At 36.9% G+C, this 18353-nt stretch overlaps 1 protein-coding gene across 2 annotated transcripts in view; it reads right to left on the bottom strand.

The window, feature by feature from the left end:
* Positions 1 to 3224: 3224 nt before the first annotated feature.
* LOC122660937 (origin of replication complex subunit 2) overlaps positions 3225 to 18353 on the bottom strand; it is a 35712-nt gene continuing 20583 nt past the window's right edge. For both annotated transcript variants that reach the window (XM_043856195.1, XM_043856197.1), the window contains 3 exons: positions 4684 to 4978; positions 3678 to 3905; positions 3225 to 3576 (listed from right to left, as the gene is read on the bottom strand). In XM_043856195.1, coding sequence (XP_043712130.1) covers positions 3380 to 3576; positions 3678 to 3905; positions 4684 to 4978 — 720 coding nt within the window. In that variant the 3' untranslated portion in view covers positions 3225 to 3379. The remainder of the gene's footprint in view (positions 3577 to 3677; positions 3906 to 4683; positions 4979 to 18353) is intronic.

Below are 18353 nucleotides of genomic sequence, written 5' to 3'. Positions count from 1 at the left end.
GATTTCATGTTAAAATAATAAAATATAATAAGGGTAATGTTGGTAGATGTTGTGAAATTATCTATTATGTTGTAAAAACAAAGAGTAGAAGGCAAAGAAAGAATTTTATTGTGGAGAAGAAGCCAAGAACAATTTTAATCGCTGTAAGTAAACTTTGCACGTAAGCTTTGCACTTCCTCAACTCACTAGCAATCAAGCTCATCAGAATTTCCACATAACCCATGTTTGATAAAGTCTTAATGTTGCATATGCAGGTGCTAAGCAAGTATATACTAGTGATAACTAAGGTTCTTCTCATTTTGGCATTCTCTAAAAGTATTCACTTGGTTGAAAGTTGTCATGGTTCCAGATTTAAAGTACACATTCCGAAGAATTTTTTTTTTTGAGCTTCGGTGGCGCCTCTCTTTTATGGAGGAAAATTCTTGACTTCTATTTTGACTTATCATTCTCTTAGTGCACTTAAAGTGCAGCATGACTTTTGTCAATAAGATCTTTTACTTTTGTTTTTTGTTTGTTTACTCTCTATTTTCTCTCTATCTATCTTGTGTTGTTTCCTACTTTACACTGTCGTTTTTCTTTCAATTTTAAAAATCTGGTTTATCGCAAGTATTTGAAATGCATTCTCTAACCTTCTCCGCTAAATGAATGTGTTTGCATGCCATTTCAGAGTATAGTGTGGGAAAGCAACATAATGATCTACTATTATAGAGGGTCCACAAGGCACAAAAATTGCTGACAAGCTTACAAAGGGAATTCTAATATATATATTTTTTTTTACAATTATTCGCTTTATTGGATGACATGTTGTATAATATTGGGGCTTATAGATTAATGTAGCAGGTCAGTAACTGCACTGATTTTGTAGCTTATGCATTATATGTGAAATGTAAATGGTAGAAACTTGGAGTCCATTACCTCTCTATCTTTCAATGATGGTATCCTTACAAATTTTCTCACTTTTCACATTGTCTATATTTTACCGATGTTGTGTGTACTTAATTCAAAATTTATTGCCCAATTTGATTATGTACTACACATTCACTGTGGAAAATGAAGTGATTATGGAATTGCCCTTCAAGTTTAGATGAGGTATTTAAAATTTGAAAATATTAATCATGCATTATACTAGGTATCTTCACTTGATTACATTTCTCTCTCCACCATCGAACAAATGTCACCACGTGCATTTGCACGTGATATTTTATGTCACCACTTGCATTTGCACGTGATATATATATATATATATATTACATTTTACAGGATCTGATTGATTCTATTCAGCAACAATTCCTTGGATGTAGTCAAAGGCATTGTTGTAGGCACCTGTACGCCAACTTTAAGGGTGTTTTTCCTGGAACATTATTGAGGACTACTTTTTGGGCTGCTGGTAAAGCATATACTCTTGCAAATTTTCAGAAAGCAATAGTTGAGATGAATGATATAAATATGGATGCACATGACTAGTTGATGAAAATCCACCATCAAGCTGGTTAAGACATGTATTCGATCATGGAGCAAAGAGTAACCATGTCACTAACAACATGACTGAGTCCTACAACCAATGGATTGCACCTTAAAAAGATAAGCCAATTGTGACTTTGATTGACCAACTAATGGTGCAGTTGATAACTAAGTTTCAGAAGAAGTATGCTAGTGCTTGCAATTTCCAGGGTACAGTAACACCAAATGTAAGGAAGAAGTTGGAGTCAATTGAAAAGGCTGCAAAGGATTGCATTGGATATGTAACAGGTTTATATGAATTTGAGGTCAATGATGGAGATCACACATTTGTAGTGAATTTGACTGACCGGACTTGTGCTTGTAAAGTATGGGAATCAACTGGGCTGCCTTGTAAGCATGCAACCCAGTCTATTGTTGCTAAGAGGGAGAACCTTGAAGACTAATGTGACACCTACTATAGTGTGCAGAGATATCATTTAGCATGTGGATCCATGCACAACCAAATATAGCAGGATTGTTTAAGAATAGTGTTTATTCACGACAAAAAAAAAAGAGATGTCCACCGAACAACAATTGGTGGTAAAATCCACGAACACAATTGGAAAAGGAAAAGTGGCATTTAAGGTATGATTTGTTTTCTTTCCTCTAAACTAGTCTTATTTCATAAATTTGTATATATATTCATGTTACTGTTTTGCTGGTGTAGAGAAAGCAAAGTGGATCCAACAGTCAGGCTGATACAAGTAACTCTTAAAGGCAAACCAGATCAAACACTGCCTCTACAGGCTAATTGCTCATCAATTCTAATGTATATACTGTCTTTCAATCATCCCCTTTCTATATTAGGGAGCAAAGATTAAGGAAGACATGACGCTCCATCTTTTACTATTCAAAACATCTATCAATGTGTCCGTCTATGACCTCCCGTACCCGTTGCACCATTTGACATCGTTTGGGCTCTATTTTCTTGCTAAATCCAACGGTGGTGCCGAGCTCGAGAAGAAAAAAAAAATAGAGTCAATCGAGGTCGGCATCATTAGATTGTAGCATCTTCCACGTGTCGAGCCCTCAGCCCCGAACCGCACTTCACTTTTAGGGAATTGGAAAGGATTTTAATCCCGTTTTGGACAATTTCTTATTTTGATTCTATAGAGGATTAGGTTGTTGAGAACAATCCAATTGAAATGCCGATTAAAGGAGGAAACCCTTCAATACGAGCATTGAAGTGGGAGACACGTTCAAAGGAGCTGGTGATGGGTACCCATTTGTGGAAGCAACAGTTCCTCGAGAGCTGGAGAGTTCTGATTCTCACACAGAGCGAATGGAGAAGGTTAGTTTGGTTGGTGCTTCAGAGAATTCTCTACAGATTTTTATTAAACTCTGAAAACATGGCAGAGTTGGATAAGTGGGGATCAGACGGATGTGTGGCTGTTGCTCAGAGTGTCACTAAAGAAACAGAAATCGTTGAGCTTCGGAGAATTCTCTCTCTCTCTCTCTCTCTCTCAACAAAATGGTAGTGGGATGCTACAGTGATTATCTCTTCCTGCCTTGTCCCTTTAATTCGACCCCACTACACATGGGACACAATCCCCTACCTACCCCACCCCATAATCCCTGCAAACAAGTGGAGCATGACAGTTATTGACAATCCTACCAAAAAAAACAGTTATTGACAGATAACCTGAATTAAAAAGGAAGATACATTACCACAGTTTAGCACTGTTGTACAAGTATGGCATTGGGGGGGGGGGGGGGATGGGTTGTTGGCTGCTATATATTGCCACCTACTTTTCATCAAATGAAACAGCATATTTCCAGAGGACTACCTAGAATCTTTCTTTCCCTGACCCCATTCCTTTGCAAGATAACTTGACAACACAACATTAGCCATTGAAGCCATGTTGCACCACAGCAATATTCAGCCAATCTCTTGTAACAGTTTCTCAAGCTCCTCAGACTCAAGGGGTATGTAGAAGCAGTCATGACCATCAGCATGCCTTCTTGTCTTCACTAACTCATGATCTTTGAACTCAGTCAAATAGGAATTCAGTGTGATCTGGCTACTAACTAAAAAGCGTTCTCTGCAGATTGTGTACAAACCACTGAGTGGCATTCCTGGGGAAGAAGATAAACATGTGACCAAAGAATATGTTAGAAAACCTTTTATGCATCCACAATAAGATGGAAGTCAGTCACCAAGTTTCACAGATATTTACCTGCTTCTTCAGGGTGTGCCAGTTGATACTCAGCAAGAACTTTGAAGACACTTTGTGCATTTGGTGTAAGACTTTGTAGAACTATTACAGCAGTTTTGGCGCTTTGGGTCTTTCCATCATTGATGAGAACCAAAGGAAAAAAGACTCCTTCAACCTTGTAAGGTGCAAAGGTTGGGACGTGATACCAGCACCAGCTAAACTGTGTGTGAACCATCTTCTTGTCCCACACTACCAGAAGAAGAGAGTATTAGTTCAATTACATTGAAGTAATTAAACGCCATGTAATTAAACAGATTAAATAGACACGAACATCATGGAGCCTCTCCATCTTTGAAAAATAATTTTAATGCCACAACATCTAATAGTCCATGACAAAGTTGCAGTCAGAACAATGTACTAGGTAAAATAGAATACCTAAATCAACTGATGATCAAGCTATGTAGTATGACACAGTTTTAATTTTGCTTCCAGTCTAAAGGGGAGTTATAGAAATCCTCTTTCAGAAGAACTCAGACAAGAAGACTAAACGCAAAGAGGATGATGACCACCATCTTGAGCTTATGTTTATCATAAAGAGAGTCAATCAGATAACGAAACATAAACATCAACAGGATCCATTAGAAGAGCAACAAATGAGATGTAGCAACTCCTTCCGACAAAATTATATTAACAGATTATGATAAGCAATTGGATGGGCCTGGGGAGGGTCATAGCAGGGCACACTCTAACTCGGCTCTGAACCAGTTAAACATACACTCTCAGAAAGGGGTTACTGGAGCTGAGCAAGGACCAACTCAATTTTCCATCAATATCCAGTCCAAGGATTTATACAACCATAAAGTTCGCTGTCTGAATATCCATGCCCATGCTCATCCCAAGGCAGGCACTGCCCAAAGTCTACCACAGAGCTGCTAGCACACTGATAATGCACCAGAAGAAAACAAGACGTTGATAGAATTTGTGCTCCCTCTACGAAATAAATGATGAAAATTAAGATAATACTTACACAAGGGTGTATTCACATTGTCGATTGATGCAACCATATGGATGTGGGAACAAGATGCCAAACGTGCAAGAGACTGTTGTGATTCACAATCTCGCAATGCAGGTCCATCAATATTGTGGATGACAACGCAAACAAAGCAGTCATTATCCTTTTTCTTTGACCCTTCCAGAAATGCAAGAAGATCATCCATGGATAGTGAATTAAATGGTTGGTGGAACTTGGACATGTTCCCCGTAAGAGGGCTTCTTTTGGTTTTCAGTTGATCCCTCAGAGTTTCTGCTATTGCGACCACAACCTACAAAGTGCATTCAATTTTACTAGTTGTAGAAATGAAGACTCCTACAATACTTGAAGGTAAAATGTGCTTTACATCAAAATGAGTTTTATAATTCAAATAATGCCCCTTTAAATTCCAGAGGATATGATCATCTAATCATTACCCTGATCAATATGAAAGCTCATAGCTTGGAAACAAAGATGGTATATTTGATATGCATAATATTTCAAATTTCAACAATAATTATATTGACTAGACCATTTATTCTAAATTATCAACATGAATTAATCCTATGGCATAATGAAACAAAAACATTCCACCAACCAAGGAACTTTAGAAGGACATAAAAGGGGGAAAAATAAGTAATCACCAGTTTTTAATACAAAACTAAGAACAAGAAATGCATAGCTCTCCAACAAGTGGACTTCCAAAACTGCTTTAACCACCTTAAACCCTGGCAGTAGAACCGTAAACAATAACCCTGTTCCAGGAGTTGCCATGCCATGAATTTATTGCCTTCGTTGAAACCATGTACTATGTTAGTCTGGGGCAAGGGAAAATTGCATTTTCTTTTCCTATAGCAAATACAGGATGCTTTGAAGTGCCCTAAGGTTCCAGCCCATTTCATGTTTACACCAACCAGTCATATATGTCAGTGTTTCAAGCATAAGATAGATTTGACAGCCCAAAATGAGGCCGAAGCGCACTCTAATTCAACTGGTTAAATTTTGAAAATCAATGGGCTACCAAAACAAATCAGTGAACAGAAGGTACTAGGCTGGTAACCAAACGAATAAAGTACCAGAAACTATGCTTAAATGTAGAAAAGTTTCACTGGACATGAATTAAATAGTATAGAAGTTCTCAAAACCAAAAGTACTTCATTTCCGTTCTATACCCTCATCAATTTGATGGTAAGGACCTGTCTATTAATTAAAATATCTAAATAATAACATCACACTAGGAAAGAAGAAAAAAGGTGTACCCACTGCACAAGGCTCCCGCCAAAAGAAGAAAAGAAAAAAACAGAGAAATTTCATTAGTACTAACTGTTTGTCAAAACATAGTAAGGTTGCACAAGAATGGTTTGAGACTGCTCATTCAAGAGAGTCCTTCCCATGGCTATGTTGTAACACTATGAGAAATCTATGGTTTCTAATGGTTGACACTTCAATTCAGAGTTTTGGAATGAAAATGGGGAACTAAACTGTAGCATGGCAATTAGAAGACTGAAGTTCCATCAATATAGTTATCTTAGGTTTTCAGATATATGGGTAATAGAACGCTACCCGGTCGTGCACCTTGCGTGTTTCCCACACCTAGACATACAAAGCACCTTGGACGACTGGAAATTACCGCATTTGCATAAATATCTATATATCTATAGATCTATACAAGAATTTTATGAATTCATCCTAGTAGACACTGACTCTATCAGACTAAAACAGAATTTTGATAAAAGTGATCCTAACCTAGTCTCTCATACTTCAGTAACTATCCTTCAGATTCTTGGCCCAAAAGATTGGGGTACACACCCTCTCACTACAAAAAGATTTTCCCAAAATTATCAACCCCAGGAATATCACTATTTTGACTATATGGATGCCTGGCACCATGCATTCTTATACCAAAACAGTAAGAACCAACACATTTGGTTCTTTTACTTTGACTACATGTTCTCCAGCCCAATTCCCCATTGGTTCCCCAGATGGTGGACTGCTTTTGGCCCAATTCTTGACATCCTATCAGATCCGATTTTTGAAGCCTACCAGATATTCTGCCAGCATACTGAACAAATCCCCGAACAACCGGACCTCCTCAGATTCTTTGTCCAATGCCGTTTAGCATGGATCATGTATTAGGAATATGCTATTGAAAGGGTTGAAACTCCTGAATGGTCTATTCATGTTCTTATCAGAGGATTCAAAGTAAAATGGTGGGACAAGTGTGACCTCAGTAAATGCACCAAAGAAGCTCTCATCAAAGCCTTAACCACACTCAAAACCAAACCCCAAATAACTCTATCCGACAAGTCTAGTGACAGTAAACGCCTTCAACTTAAAGCTAAGCAAGCTGAAATTGAAGCCCAGCTTGCAGAATTGGACACTGAGGAAGGTGATGACGATGATGAATGATCAAGTATTGGATCCATCACCCCTCATCTTCATGAAGGTCAATTTGCCCAAGATCCAGATGATGGACTAGACTTTCTTAGCCAACAGTTCTCCTCCTCCTCTGCAAGATCTACTAGAACATCCATGGGCCAAACATCAAGAACGACCCTTGATAAGCCCAAGGGCTAGTTTCCAAGCCCTAATGTTGGAAAATCGTTAGCCATGACGACAACAAAAGAATGGCTAAGCAATTGACACGCGGCTGATTTAAAAGACGTGTCTCAGTCACTATCTCTGATTATGGATAGTCAAGCCAACACTGGGCCCATACTAATATAGTGAAAACTCTAAGCCAAACCAATGAGGAAAACAGTATTTTTTCCACGTGGAATGCCTCGGTGAGGTTTTTGAAGAATTTCTCCAAGATCCACAGCTCAAGAGATCACCGACATAAAAGTCAAAAGATGAATAGTAAAAAAGTCAATCACTGTAGCACTCTAGTCCAAAATTACTTTCGGTGCCTTTTGACACAAAAGACAAAGTTACCAGGCGCATGCAACACCTTTTTCGCAATTCAAGAAAGCTAATCATCAAGATTCCTCCGCATATCACGCAGGATTTCACGAGAACTTTACCTGTGACTCTACAAGAAGCCTCTAAAGGTTTTCCAAGTCTATAAAAAACACCTTGGCAAGAAGAAGAGGGAGGCGATTTGAACGCTCTTAGCATTGGAACGTTCCATTGCCCAGCAACATCATTCCAAGTTTTCATTTTCAAATTTCTTTTGAGTTTGTAAGTCAAGGTCTCGTATGTTAGCAACTGGAACCAATTCTTTGTAATACCTTAATCATCCCATCCAAGTATCTCTCAGAGTACCGTTCAAACATCTGTAAGTTTTATCCAATTTCTCAGTTTTTCTCAATCAATTTTATTCAAGTTTGTCTGCTTTTGATTATATCATGTTTGTAATTCAAGATCTCCTTTAATATTATAATTTTACTCTTGTTTTCTAATCACTCTTGCATACAAGACACTAATGCACTCTTTCATTTTTGCATAATTTTATTGAGCATCCTGGTTAACCTACTGGTATCAGAGCCAGATCTATTTCTGTCGACTTTTTCTTTTTTGTTGCAATCCTCTCCTTTTATACCGTCCTCTGGGAGTTGCGTCGGGGGTTTTGGTTGCTTTTTGGAGCCGTGTTGGGCAGACAAGTGTAAGTCCCGCTATCGGTTGTTAGCACTGAATCACCCTTCACCCTTTGGTGGCTAAAAGTGTGATCTACGTATAGGGGGATAATACCGATAACCATGAGTCGAATAAATAGGTCAATGTCTTCGCGACTGGTAGGCGAACCTAGTTCGCACAATAACATCATCAGTGATGAAGAATTCACAGGTGATCCTGACCAATCCCTTCAAGATTGGACGATGCCTAAACTCCCGACCAAAGAAGTCTACAAACAAGATTGGTACAGTTTCCGCGAAACTATCAAGACCGTTAAACAAACTATTAACTACTCTCCTGATATGGAAGAAATCCAACTTCTAGAGCCAGCCAACCTCAACAAACTTAAAAAAGATTTCAATTACATCCATATAGGACTCATCCAAGTTGCCATCAAACCTCTCCATAGGGAAGGACTCAACGTCTCTCTCCTTCTCGCACTCAGAGACCAACGATTTATAGATTTTGAAGACTCTCTCTTAGGGATGATAGAAACAAGCCTTTATAAAGGACCAATCTACTTCAACTGTTACCCTGATATCAACCTCCCTCTTAATGATGCCAATCTACTTGATGCCCTGAAAGTTAACATCAACACAAGTGGTTACAAAATGAAGAGGGGTTCTATTGCCATTGCAATAGTTCACCGAATCCAGTACAAAGCCATGAAGACTGTAAGATCCAGAGCCCTTAAAAGAACCATCAAAGGACAAACTACGTTTATAGAAACCGACTTTGTCCATTCTCGAACTGTCCCACCAAAAACCATAAGTTGGAAAGATGTCAAGTTTCCAACCAATTGGTGTCTTCAATGTCCATCTCTAGAACCACCTATTGAACCAAATGCTGAAATTGAGTATATAAATCAAAGCCATGATGGAACTGTCACAGTCACGTTCCATAAAAAAAATGAGAAAGCAAAAACAAGTCTGGAGGATTTTGAAAACCTCAGCCAAGTACCCAGCCGAGCTTCAACCTCCAATGCCTCTGCTTCTACCATAGCAAGTCTACATCTAGAAAACCAAAGATTACATGAACAAATAAGGACTTTCAAACTACTAGGATTACAGACACATAGTAATGTAGCCCAAGGATTTTATGAAGAACGATCTAGGCCTCCTTCTCCTACAAATAACCCAACCTCACCAACACAAACAGAAATGCAACATGAAGGGAAAATTAGAGTTGTTTCTTTAGAAGAATTCCAGATAGACAAACCGAAACTCAGGAAGGATTTTCATCTCCCCAAAAACAAAGAGAAAAGAGATTGGTTTTTTAGCCATTTCTCTGAAGAACAGCAACAACAGATTAAAAATCTTTGGTATGAGAAGATGAATACTATTAAAACCAATATAATGTTTTTCACATATCTAGACATCTATACAAGTAATAAGAATATTAGTTACCCTTTTACAAACATTAATGTAAACAAAAAAATCTTTCGTGCTTGGACAACGGCAGAGGATAAGATCCTTGAATCAATCCACCCTCCGTCCTCAAAAATAAAACTAAAAGTCAATAATATAGAAGTTCCTACAACACCTTTCCGATCTATTGACGGAGTAACTGATGGATCAAAAAAGGTTATTGAACAAGTCAATTATACAAACCAATATTTACAAACTATAGGACACCAACTGATCAGAATAGAAAATCTTGTCCAAAAAGATCTACATACAGAGTCCCAGTCTCCTATTATAACAGATAAAAGCAACTCTTCAACGACTATGCTATTCAAACCTTTTACTATATCAAATAAAAGTCTAAAAAATCTCAACACACAAGAAGGTAAAGATTTCTTAGACCAAGTTTCTACAAGATTACATTCCTTAGTCATCCCCAACACACCCCAAAAAGAGACACAAGGTAGTTCTATCTCTACCATACGAAAACTTGCTCCCTCTGAAACATCCAGTGACGAAGAAGAACACGTTAATGCTATAACCAGCTCTTACATGTCAACAAATTACTATCCCCGACCTACTTACCCAGATCTCCAAATCGAAAATAGAAAAGAATTTTTACAAGCAAATTATCAAAGTGGCATCATCTATGAATGGAACATAGATGGAATGTCTGATTACAATTTAGCCAACAAACTCCAAGAAATGACCATGGTCAGCAATGCCCATCGTATCAAAGAAATACCTGACCAAGCCATTGCAGAAATAATTATCTCTGGATTTACTGGTCAACTCAAAGGATGGTGAGATAACGTTCTTAGCCCAGAAGAAAAGGAATCAATATTAAATGCAATACAAATCACTGAAGCAGGAATTCCTATCCTTGTCAATAACCAAACAATTGGAGATGCAGTTAATACCCTTATTTTCAGCATAACTAAGTACTTCCTAGGAGATCCAACGAGACTCAAGGATAGATCCTCCGAACAATTATCAAACCTCAAATGTAAAAAACTACATGACTTTAAATGGTATAAAGACACATTTATGACAAAAATCCTAACAAGAGAAGATGTCAATCTTCCATGTTGGAAAGAAAAATTTATTACAGGACTTCCTAGTTTATTTTCTGAAAAATTAAAACAAAAATTGAGAGAGGAAAACAATGGAGATATCCCTTATCAGAACCTTACATATGGAGATCTTATAAGTTTAGTTCACAAGGAAGGCCTAGCCTTGTGCACTGACATCAAACTCAGAAAACAAATCAGAAAGGAATCTAAATCTTATAAAACAGAACTAGGAGGATTTTGCGAACAATTTGGGTTTGAATCCAAAGAAACTCCGCATAGAAGGCATAAAACCCATAGACATAATAGAAACACAAGGAATAGATTTTATAATAGAAAACAAATACCAGGGAAAGAATCGGATAATAAAAGAATAACAGGACAAAATTCTTACAAAAAATCATTCCAAAAACCAAAATCCACCCAGAAGCCTAGATGTTACAATTGTGGTAAACCAGGACACATTGCCAAATACTGCAGACTTGCCAAAAAGATAAATTCTCTAATTATGCCTGATGATACCAAAATCCAACTCTTAGCTGATTTAGAAGAAATCAGATCCGACTCAGAAACTGAGTCTGAAGACAACGAAATTAATCAAATAGAATCAAACACTGAAGAACAAATCTCCCCTTGCACTTGTAGTCAAGGAATATTTTGTGATGATTGTGACGAATCAGAAGAATCTAAATCCATTAACATGATACACACAAGTCTAGGAATGAAGAATTTTGAGAAACCAGAAGAATTTTTTAATTTTGTTGATCAAATCAAAGATAGGAATACCAAAAAATTATATCTTCAACATGCCCAAGAACTCATATAGCAATTATCAACAGCTAATCCTCAAACTAAAGCCGACTCTTACGATATAAAACAAATTTATAAAAGATTTGGAAAAACTCCCATTTCTTCACAAACATCAGACCATATACGGCTAACAAATCTAGAAGCCACCACTAATGATCTTAAAACTGAAATTAAAAATATCAAGGCTGATATAGCAAAACTAAAGAAAATCCAACAATACATTGAAATAGAAGAAGAAGAAGAACCACAAATGAGCAATGAAAAAGAATTCATAGATCTTATCAACAATGTTTCATGTCAACAATGGTATGTAAATATAACCCTTGTAATATCCTATTCTCACAAAATAAGCATTGTTGCATTAATAGATTCAGGGGCACAATTAAATTGTATACAAGAAGGATTAGTCCCGACGCAATATTTTGAAAAATCAACACAAAAACTAACAGGAGCAAATGGATCTAGACTTAATGTAAATTATAAACTCTCTGATGTTCACATCTGTAACCAAGGAACCTGTCTTAAACAAGTCTTTATTTTAGTAAAAGATCTGAATACTGAAGTAATCTTAGGGCAACCATTCCTCGAACTTATTAAACCTTTTACAGTAACCAGCCAAGGAATTTCTGCCCAAATCTTAGGAAGACAAGTTGATTTTGAATTCTTAGAACCAGCCCAAACAAAACAAATTGACCTTCTCAAAGCTGTAGCTTTTTCTATACAACCTACTATTAACTTAATCAATAACAAACAAAAGCATCTTAATTACCTAAAACAAGAAGTAGCGCACAAATATGTTGAACAGAAACTCTGCAATAAAACCATACAAAAACAAATATCCAATATCATTTGAAAAAGACCTATGTTTCGAATTTCCTGATGCTTTTTGGTTCCACAAAAAACATATTGTTCGGCTACCTTATGAACCGGGGTTCCTTGAGAAAAAACATTCCTACCAAATCAAGACCTATCCAAATGAATCAAGAACTTCAAGAAACTAGTACAAAAGAAATACAAGACCTCCTTGACAAAAGGTTGATCAGCAAAAGCAAGTCCCCATGGAGTTGTGCAACTTTTTATGTCAATAAAAATGCTGAAATCGAAAGAGGCACACCTCGATTAGTAATCAATTATAAACCTTTAAATGATGCTTTACAGTGGATAAGGTATCCTATACCTAACAAAAAAGACCTGCTCCAGAAGCTTTACCAAGCTACTATATTTTCCAAATTTGATATGAAGTCAGGATTCTGGCAAATCCAAATCCACAAAGACGATCGATACAAAACAGATTTTACTACACCATTTGGCCATTATGAATGGAATGTAATGCCATTTTGCCTAAAAAATGCCCCTAGCGAATTTCAAAACATTATGAATGATATTTTAAATCCTTTTGAAAATTTTATAATAGTCTACATCGATGATGTCCTCGAATTTTCCAAATCTATTGAACAACACTTCAAACATTTAAACAGTTTCTTCCACACTATGAAAATTAGTGGCTTAGTCCTCTCCCAGAAAAAAATGGAATTATTTCACACAAAGATCCGATTTTTAGGACACTATATCTATCAGGGAAAAATCGTTCCAATTGAAAGGTCAATTGCTTTTGCAGATAAATTCCCTGATCAAATTCTTGATAAAAAACAGCTCCAAAGATTTGTAGGAAGTCTCAATTATGTACGTGATTTTATCCCCCAAATCAGTCAAATTTGTAAGACCTTATACTTCAGACTTAAGAAGAAACCTCCTCCTTGGACTACTGACCAAACTACAGCTGTTCAAAAAATAAAAAAACTAGTCAAAGAAATTCCCTGTCTCCATCTTGCAGATCCTACCTTATTCAAAATTGTCGAAACTGATGCTTCAGATTTAGGTTATGGAGGTATACTTAAGCAGGTTCAAGGGGGAAAAGAACAACTTGTCCAGTTCCCTTCGGGAATATGGAACCAAGCTCAAAGAAATTACAACACCATCAAAAAAGAAGTTTTATCCGTAGTTTTATGCATACAAAAATTTCAAGGAGATTTAATAAATAAAAGATTTCTTGTTAGAGTTGATTGTAGTGCAGCAAAACAAGTTTTAAAAAATGATATTCAAAATATTGCTTCCAAACAAATTTTTGCTTGATGGCAAGCTCTTTTATCAAGTTTTGATTTTGACATCACTTATATAAAAGGAGATATGAATTTCATTCCTGATTTCCTCACCCGTGAATTCCTGCAGGGTCCAAAAACTATTTCTTTCATTATGGCTCCAAAGGAGCCTCCTATTCCCAAAACCTCAGTCAAATCCAAAGACTCCTATGCCAAATCAGTTCCCTCAAACCAATTGATAAAAGTCTCTCCATCCAAACAGATCAGTACAAATATTCCTTTCACTCAAATTGTGGCAAACAGTTCTACCCAATTAGTTCCAGCAACCAAATCCTCACACTCAATTGCTCGACCAAGTTCTTCCGTCACAATTTCCAGACCAATCTCCTCCCAAAACATTCCCAGAAGCCAATACGTCCAAAAATCTTTTTACCAAGATCTTTTTTCCCTTGATGAACAATTCACCAAAGGATGCAAATCCCCTCTAGAAATTGCCCAAAGAATCTTCTACCAAGGTTGGCATTTTTATTCCCCAAATAGCACAAAAACCCAAGAATTTTATGAATTCATCCTAGTAGACAGTGACTCTATCAGACTAAAATAGAATTTTGATAAAAGTGATCCTAACCTAGTCTCCCATAATTCAGTAACTATCCTTCAGATTCTTGGCCCAAAAGACTGGGGTACACACCCTCTCACTACAAAAAGATTTTCCCAAAATTATCAACCCCAGGAATATCACTATTTTGACTATATGGATGCCTGGCACCATGCATTCTTATACCAAAACAGTAAGAACCAACACTCTTGGTTCTTTTGCTTTGACTACAAGTTCTCCAGCCCAATTCCCCATTGGTTCCCCAGATGGTGGGCTACTTTTGGCCCAATTCTTGACATCCTACCAGATCCGGTTTTTGAAGCCTACTAGATATTCTGCCAGCATACTGAACAGATCCCCAAACAACCGGACCTCCTCAGATTCTTTGTCCAATGCCGTTTAGCATGGATCATGTATTGGGAATATATTATTAAAAGGGTTGAAACTCCTGAATGGTCTATTCCTGTTCTTATCAGAGGATTCAAAGTAAAATGGTGGGACAAGTGTGACCTCAGTAAATGCACCAAAGAAGCTCTCATCAAAGCCTTAACCACACTCAAAACTAAACCCCAAATAACTCTATCCGACAAGTCCAATAACAGTAAACGCCTTCAACTTAAAGCTAAGCAAGCTGAAATTGAAGCCCAGCTTGTAGAATTGGACACTGAGGAAGGTGATGACGATGATGAATGATCAAGTATTGGATCCATTACCCCTCATCTTCATAAAGGTCAATTTGCCCAAGATCCAGATGATGGACTAGACTTTCTTAGCCAACAGTTCTCCTCCTCCTCTGCAAGATCTACTGGAAGATCCATGGGCCAAACATCAAGAACGACCCTTGATAAGCCCAAGGGCTAGTTTCCAAGCCCTAATGTTGGAAAATCGTCAGCCATGACGACAACAAAAGAATGGCTAAGCAATTGACACGCGGCTGATTTAAAAGACGTGTCTCAGTCACTATCTCTGATTATGGATAGTCACACCAACACTGGGCCCATACTAATACAGTGAAAACTCTAAGCCAAACCAATGAGGAAAACAGTGCTTTTTACACGTGGAATGCCTCAGTGAGGTTTTTGAAGAATTTCTCCAAGATCCACAGCTCAAGAGATCACCGACATAAAAGTCAAAAGAGGAATAGTAAAAAAGTCAAAATCACTGTAGCACTCCAGTCCAAAATTACTTGCGGTGCCTTTTGACACAAAAGACAAAGTTACCAGGCGCATGCAACACCTTTTTCGCAATTCAAGAAAGCTAATCATCAAGATTCCTCCGCATATCACGTAGGATTTCACGAGAACTTTACCCGTGACTCTGCAAGAAGCCTCTGAAGGTTTTCCAAGTCTATAAAAAGCACCTTGGCAAGAAGAAGAGGGAGGCGATTTGAACGCTCTTAGCATTGGAACGTTTCATTGCCCAACAACATCATTCCAAGTTTTCATTTTCAAATTTCTTTTGAGTTTGTAAGTCAAGGTCTCGTATGTTAGCAACTGGAACCAATTCTTTGTAATACATTAATCATCCCATCCAAGTATCTCTCAGAGTACCGTTCAAGCATCTGTAAGTTTTATCCAATTTCTCAGTTTTTCTCAATCAATTTTATTCAAGTCTGTCTACTTTTGATTATATCATGTTTGTAATTCAAGATCTCCTTTAATATTATAATTTTACTCTTGTTTTCTAATCACTCTTGCACACAAGACACTAATGCACTCTTTCATTTCTGCATAATTTTATTGAGCATCCTGGTTAACCTATGTTTGTAAAAAGGTAACTAATATTCTTACTACTTGTATATAGTCTAGATATGTGAAAAACATTATATTGGTTTTAATAGTATTCATTTTCTCATGCCAAAGATTTTTAATCTGTTGCTGCTGTTCTTCAGAGAAATGGCTAAAAAACCAATCTCTTTTCTCTTTGTTTTTGGGGAGATGAAAATCCTTCCTGAGTTTCGGTTTGTCTATCTGGAATTCTTCTAAAGAAACAACTCTAATTTTCTCTTCATATTGCATTTCTGTTTGTGTTGGTGAGGTTGGGTTATTTGTAGGAGAAGGAGGCCTAGATCGTTCTTCATAAAATCCTTGGGCTACATTACTGTGTCTGTAATCCTAGTAGTTTGAAAGTCCTTATTTGTTCATGTAATCTTTGGTTTTCTAGATGTAGACTTGCTATGGTTCTGTTCACATCTGTAACCGAGGAACCTGTCTTAAACAAGTCTTTATTTTAGTAAAAGATCTGAATACTGAAGTAATCTTATGACAACCATTCCTCGAACTTATTAAACCTTTTACAGTAACCAACCAAGGAATTTCTGCCCAAATCTTAGGAAGACAAGTTGATTTTGAATTCTTAGAACCAGCCCAAACAAAACAAATTGATCTTCACAAAGCTGTAGCTTTTTCTACACAACCTACTGTTAACTTAATCAATAGCAAACAAAAGCATCTTAATTACCTAAAACAAGAAGTAGCGCATAAATATGTTGAATAGAAACTCTGCGATAAAACCATACAAAAACAAATACCCAATATCAAAGAACGGTTTGAAAAAGACCTCTGTTCCGAATTTCCTGATGCTTTTTGGTTCCGCAAAAAACATATTGTTCGGCTACCTTATGAACCGGGGTTCCTTGAGAAAAACATTCCTACCAAAGCAAGACCTATCCAAATGAATCAAGAACTTCAAGAAACTTGTAAAAAAGAAATACAAAACCTCCTTGACAAAAGGTTGATCAGCAAAAGCAAGTCCCCATGGGGTTGTGCAGCTTTTTATGTCAATAAAAATGCTGAAATCGAAAGAGGCACACCTCGATTAGTAATCAATTATAAACCTTTAAATGATGCTTTACAGTGGATAAGGTATCCTATACCTAACAAAAAAGACCTGCTCCAGAAGCTTTACCAAGCTACTATATTTTCCAAATTTGATATGAAGTCAGGATTCTGGCAAATCCAAATCCACAAAGACGATCAATACAAAACAGCTTTTACTACACCATTTGGCCATTATGAATGGAATGTAATGCCATTTTGCCTAAAAAATGCCCCTAGCGAATTTCAAAACATTATGAATGATATTTTAAATCCTTTTGGAAATTTTATAATAGTCTACATCGATGATGTCCTCGAATTTTCCAAATCTATTGAACAACACTTCAAACATTTAAACAGTTTCTTCCACACTATGAAAATTAGTGGCTTAGTCCTCTCCCAGAAAAAAAATGGAATTACTTCACACAAAGATCCGATTTTTAGGACACTAAATCTATCAGGGAAAAATCGTTCCAATTAAAAGGTCAATTGCTTTTGCAGATAAATTCCCTGATCAAATTCTTAATAAAAAACAGCTCCAAAGATTTGTAGGAAGTCTCAATTATGTACGGATTTTATCCCCCAAATCAGTCAAATTTGTAAAACCTTCTACTTCAGACTTAAGAAGAAACCTCCTCCTTGGACTACCAAGAGTAAAATTATAATATTAAAGGAGATCTTGAATTACAAACATGATATAATCAAAAGCAGACAGACTTGAATAAAATTGATTGAGAAAAACTGAGAAATTGGATAAAACTTACAGATGCTTGAACGGTACTCTGACAGATACTTGGATGGGATGATTAATGTATTACAAAGAATTGGTTCCTGTTGCTAACATACGAGACCTTGACTTACAAACTCAAAAGAAATTTGAAAATGAAAACTTGGAATGATGTTGCTGGGCAATTAAACGTTCTAATGCTAAGAGCGTTCAAATCGCCTCCCTCTTCTTCTTGCCAAGGTGTTTTTTATAGACTTGGAAAACCTTCAGAGGCTTCTTGCAGAGTCACGGGTAAAGTTTCGTGAAATCCTGCGTGATATGCGGAGGAATCTTGATGATTAGCTTTCTTGAATTGCGAAAAAGGTGCTGCATGCGCCTGGTAACTTTGTCTTTTGTGTCAAAAGGGACCGAAAGTAATTTTGGACTGGAGTGCTACAATGATTGACTTTTTTACTATTCCTCTTTTGACTTTTATGTCGGTGATCTCTTGAGCTGTGGATCTTGGAGAAATTCTTCAAAAACCTCACCG

This window comes from Telopea speciosissima, chromosome 5, assembly GCF_018873765.1.
Source record: "Telopea speciosissima isolate NSW1024214 ecotype Mountain lineage chromosome 5, Tspe_v1, whole genome shotgun sequence".
Classification (NCBI taxonomy): domain Eukaryota; kingdom Viridiplantae; phylum Streptophyta; class Magnoliopsida; order Proteales; family Proteaceae; genus Telopea; species Telopea speciosissima.
This window is presented reverse-complemented; position numbering and strand designations above follow the sequence as displayed.